The following is a 5,197-nucleotide window of genomic DNA, read 5'->3' on the forward strand; positions in this document are numbered from 1 at the left end:
TGGAAGCAGTACAGAAGCCGAAGGAGTCACCGTGATACATTGTAAAGCACATCAGAGAGGAAATGCGGATGTAATCCAAGGAAATTGGAGGGCAGATGAAACTGCAAAACCAGTGACGCTCAGTGCTCCTTGTGTTCTAATTCCATCAAGGGAAATGCAAGTAGAACCCCCGAGGTCTAAAGAGAAAGAAAATAAATTGGCTGAGTTACTAAAGCACAGAAGCACGGTGGAGGGTGGTAGATTACCCCACACGGGCAATGCGTAGTGACTCCTGAAAACATGAAAAGGTTAACGACTAAAACCCGTGAAGAAACACATGTGGGAGCAGAAGCAGCGGTCGGATCAGGAAGACGTTATGCAGTCGGGGTCAAAATGTTGCTCACTGCCAAAAGTGTGAGTAACCCCTGTGAAATTTGTTTTAGGAATGATCCAAAGATACAAGCCCGACACCCTCCGGGAGAGATAAGAAAAGGCATAACTCCTGGTGAGTATTGGCAAATAGATTTTTCAGAATTGCTAAGGTGTAACCAGTACTGATGTTTATTGGTACTGGTGGATGCCTTCTCCGGTTGGCCTGAAGCTTTCCCATGTCAAACCAGCAAGGTAACAAAGCATTTACTAAAAGAAATTATTCCAAGGTTTGGGGTTCCTTTACGAATGTCCTCTGACAGAGGTCCACATTTTATAGCTGAGGTTGTCAAGAATATGAGCAAAATACTAGGGATGGGGTGGAACCGACACACCCCCCCGGGGGCCCCAATCCAGTGGACAGGTAGAAAGAATGAATCAAACACGAAACTGACAAATTGCTAAATTATGCCAGGAAGTCCAAGGAAAATGGGTTGAAGCTTTGCCACTTGCCCCGCTGAGGATTAGAGTGACTCCTAGAACTAGAGGAAGGATAAGCCCATGTGAAAGTCTATACGGCAAACCTTCTAACGTCAGTCTGACAGGGAGGGCCCAACGCTTGCATCTCGTAGGGGAAAAGGTATGAACCGAATACGTTATTGAGGTCCATCCACAAATGTGTCCTTTTAAGAGCACCTGTACCCCTTGATTTCCCGGCACACTCTTTCTGTGCCAGAGATCAGGTCTGCCTACGGACGTGGAAGGACGATCCCCTTGATGAACAGCGGAAGGGACCCTATCGAGTGTTGCTAACCGCGAGCGCTGCTGTGAAGCTGGGACGAGCGGAACCCTGGGTCCATGACACGAGGGTAAAGGAAACACCTCCTGGGCTGGGGCGTCTGTACCTAAGGGACCTTGGAAATTCACCTGCAATGCTGCTGAAACATTGGTTCATCTAGGTTGTACACAAAGAATATCTCTGGTTTGTATCCTTACAAGTGTGGGGAGAATAGCCGTATTAACCTGTTTGTACAGAGAATTTAACCTGTGCTAAGGATGGACATCAGAGTTGGAGATTGAAGTCTTCGGAAGTTTATGAGCGCTTCTGTTAGATGGTATTGAGCGTCAGTTCTTGATGATTGGAACTTGTTGCTTAATTCAGCGTATGGCGCTTTGGAGACAAAAAACCTAGAAAAGAACGGTGTGAGCCTTGCGTTGTTTACAACAGGGTAAGCCTCTCGGGGGGGAATTGCTACCAAGCGCTTTGCACTTGCCAGCGGCCGCGGTTAATCCCGGTGTTGGTCGCTATAGTTACCGCGGGGGGGGGAGCGTGGGCCGGGCTGGAGGAGCCCCCGGGGCGGGCAGTGAGGCTGCGGGCAGAGGCCCCTCCCTGTCCGGGGCGGTGCTGGAGGAGGAGCCGGTGCGAGCCGAGGGAGCAGCAGAGAGAAGGTGAGCGGGGCCGCGCGGTCGTTTGCCTGGCGGCTGCCGGGAAAAACCGCGACGGGGGGTGCCGCGCGGTGCGGCGGGACCGGCGGCAGAAGCCGCTCCGGGTCGGGGCCGGGCGGCAGCGGCGCTTCCCGGAGCCGCGCGGGGCCGCGCTCGGCCGGGCTTCCGGGTGCGTGGGCGACGGTGGGGGGTTGGGGTGGGGGTGGGAAGGACGGTGTCCCCGCAGGGTCAGAAAGGCGGGACGGCCGCCTGTGGCGGTGTGTGTCGGGGGTGCTGTAGTCACGTGAGCGGGGCTTCCGGTCGGCCATGTTGTCCCCCGGGGCTCGGCGGGAGCTGTAGTTTTCGCGCACTCTGTTGCCCGGCAGCTGCGTCGCTGCCGGGGGCGCGCGGCACGGCACAGTCCTCGCTACCGGCGCGGCCCCGCGGCGCAGCGCGAGGGGCGGTTTTGTGGCGGGCTCGTGCGGTTTCCCGCGGGCTGCCCGCGGCTCCCTGAGGACCGGTGTGCCCGTGGCCCGGCAGTGCGCATGCGCAGTGGCGCCCCGGTGCTGCCGCTGCAATATGGCGGCTGGAGGGGTGAGATTGCTGGCGGCGGGTGAGGGCCGAGGGGAGTGGTGGGGCGGGGGTGTCTGCTGCCCGCCGGCCGCCTGGCGGGGGCGGGACGGGAAGCTTCACTCCACCGCTGCGGCAGGGTCCCGTTCCGCTGGAGGTGAGGCGCCGGGGCAGCCCCGGGCAGTTCCCCGAGAGCTGGTAGAGGGGAAGAGGGGCAGTTGCCGGGCGTCTCCGCAACTCGCCAGAGCTCCCTCTGAGCCGGCTCTGGCTCCGCTCACCCGGTGCAGCTGCCTCGAGCTCCAGCACCTGCTCTGAAGCCTGTCCCGTAGCCCCAGGCCACCGCCAAGCCCTGTGGTGAGGGCAGCAGGCTGGCCCTCGGTGCATCTGCAGAAGCCCCTGTGGAAGGTGGGACTCCAGCCAGGGGCGATCTAAGGTAGTAATGGTCAGTGCTGCTTCTTTCCCTCTTCCAGAGACCGTGCTGAGGCCGCGCTGGTCTGTTCCTGTCCTGGGAATGCTGTTCGCTGCACCCACCTCGGGCTTGTGTGGGGTGTCTCTGCCTGGCCTTGTGCTTCTCACAGCACGGGGGCAAAAAGGGACAGGCGGAGCCCTTCCCGGCTGTGGACCGTGGCCAGGAGCTGCCGCAGCTGAAGCTGGAGAGGCCAGAGAAAGGGAAAGAAGGAGAAAATCAAGGCTATGTGGGCAGCACCCGCCTCCCAGTGCAGGAAGAGAGAGCCTGCCTCTCTGGGTGAGGAAGGAGCCCTCTTCACAGTCCGCAGCAGGCCAGGCCGCCAGCGTGCACCCAGGGTCTGCGTGCGTCACCCCAAGCGTGGTACGGCCGCGTAGTGTGCGAGCGAGTGAGGCTGTGTGTGTCGGAAGCCTGGTCTTGTAAGAGGTGAGAGACACCCGCGTATTCTTTGAGGGGGAGGACAGCCAGGCGACTGGATTTTCAGAAGAAGAAGAGGGGCAGGAGGAAGGAAGGAGAAAGAAGCATCTGACCCATCAAATTCTCCCGGCAGTGCCGAGAGCGAGAGCTGCGGTGAGTCCTGGGCCTTCGGGGCCCTGTCACCCGTCTTGTGCGTCCTGGTCCCTTCCTGCCCCTCTCCTGGACCTCTCTCTTTTCCATGCTGCTGTTATTTCTGCCCCCCCCCCCCCCCCCCCCCCCGACCTTTCCTATACCTCTCCTTTATTCTTCTGTCCTGCTCCTCCGTCCTTCCTTTCTCACTTTCTCTCTCTTGTCCTACTGCTCCCTTTTCTCATTTCTCTCTGCGCTTTTGTCCTGCCTCTCCCTCCTTTTTTTCATCTTCTGTCTCTGTGCTTAGTGCCGTCGCTTTTTAAATTTTCATTCTACGTCTTTTAGTTTGCTGTCACTATTTCGTGTTTCCTTAGGGCCGTCGCTTTTTAAATTTTCTTTTCTGTACCTCTGTTCTAGTTCGGTGTCCCTGTGTGATCATTTTTTCCTTTATTTCACCAATGCCTGTTGCTTTTAAAATGTTCTTTTTCCCTTCAATGTCTTTTTAATGAGTTCTTCTCTTTCCTTAATGCCCTCTCTGTCTTTTTAAATCGTCCCCTCTTTTGTTCGCTGTGGCGTGGTTGGACCAGATGACCTGCAAGAGTTTCCTTCCCACCTCAAACCGTTCTGCAGTTCTGGAGTCACAGCTGTCACATCCAGGGCGGTGAGCTACCACAGGCGTGAGAAAGTTGCCCCAGGCTTCAAGGCCATCCCGAGCGCCTGCTGCTTTACTCCAGCCGCAGCGCTCCTGAAGAAGAGGAGAAGGTAATTTTGCAGTGGTCAGGGCTTTTAGGGCTCAGTGGTCGTGCTCAGTGGGTTGCGTGGTTGTGTGGTTTGAAGGGACAGTCTGAGAGGGTGTCTGAAATGCTCTTGCAGGGTGGAGGGAGGCAGGAAAGCGGGGGGTTAGAGCTGGCAAGGGACTGCCCCAGGCTGGGGGGCGGTGTGCCCATGGGTGCCAGTACCTCAGCTGCTGTGTCAGCATTGCAGGAGCCGTGGGGGTCGTGGACTTTACTCTGCCTCCCCCCAGAAAGCTCTGGCTGACGAAGTTATGCCACAACAGAGACTGCAGCCGTCAGCACCACGGGATGCTGATAATGACCAGCACAGGCCTCGCTGTACTGTCGTTTTTCCCTGCTGCTTGCAATGGATCTGCAGTGGCCTTTGATTTGCGGAAAAAGACTCTACAACTCGAAATGGAGTTATAAAGCAGGTATGTTTTACTCTGGCCGGGGTGCGAGAGGATTTTTCCACAAAGCTTGCACATCAACAGCACATTTTACCAAAAACTTACAGAGTGTGGAAATACATATTCACTGGATTACATAACACAAACATACATATGCATGAGTAAGGCTGGGTTAGTTCTAGAGGCTGGTGTCAGCAGTTTATGTTATCTTTGCACCTGCGCATTGCCTCCTGGGGGGCGTCTTCGGGGTCTTTGGGAGGAAGGCTCGTAGTCTTTCTCACCTTGTGTTTTCCCCGGAGCATGCGCAGATTCTCTTAGCTAATTTCTTGAACAACAAAAATGTTTTTCAGTGGGTTTACTCATGCTATCTTATTTAAGGGAAGCGATGAAACTTCTACCATCCGTATATGTCTATCTTTACTCATTGCCGAGGCCCAACTAGTTAGAGCACACCTGATCCTCAAAGACAAAGCCATGATATTTTGCTGAACACTGCAGTTCTTGGTAGATTTTCACAGTAAACTGCTTTGTTTTGATGAACACAGTAGTCCTTGGTAAAATTCCACAGAATAGTCTGGGCAAGCAGGATTGTTAGCAATATTAAAAAATACTATAAGTAATACTATAACTTGCTAGAAGTAAACAAGTTGTCTAAGCAG

General features: G+C 55.2%; 1 protein-coding gene across 2 annotated transcripts; it reads left to right on the forward strand.

The window, feature by feature from the left end:
• The first annotated feature begins 972 nt into the window (after positions 1 to 972).
• Positions 973 to 4,577, forward strand: LOC141939970 (uncharacterized). 2 transcript variants are annotated; one of them, XM_074860746.1, is made up of 5 exons: positions 973 to 1,577; positions 2,814 to 3,172; positions 3,263 to 3,379; positions 3,943 to 4,117; positions 4,380 to 4,577. In XM_074860746.1, exons 2-5 carry the CDS (start codon positions 3,037 to 3,039, stop codon positions 4,555 to 4,557), a joined length of 606 nt encoding a protein of 201 aa, XP_074716847.1. In that variant the 5' UTR covers positions 973 to 1,577; positions 2,814 to 3,036; the 3' UTR covers positions 4,558 to 4,577. The 2 variants fall into 2 exon arrangements, with proteins under 2 accessions (XP_074716847.1, XP_074716845.1); XM_074860744.1 differs by lacking the exon at positions 973 to 1,577 and adding an exon at positions 1,741 to 1,797.
• Positions 4,578 to 5,197: the final 620 nt, after the last annotated feature.

This window comes from Strix uralensis, chromosome 2 (assembly GCF_047716275.1).
Source record: "Strix uralensis isolate ZFMK-TIS-50842 chromosome 2, bStrUra1, whole genome shotgun sequence".
Lineage (NCBI taxonomy): Eukaryota > Metazoa > Chordata > Aves > Strigiformes > Strigidae > Strix > Strix uralensis.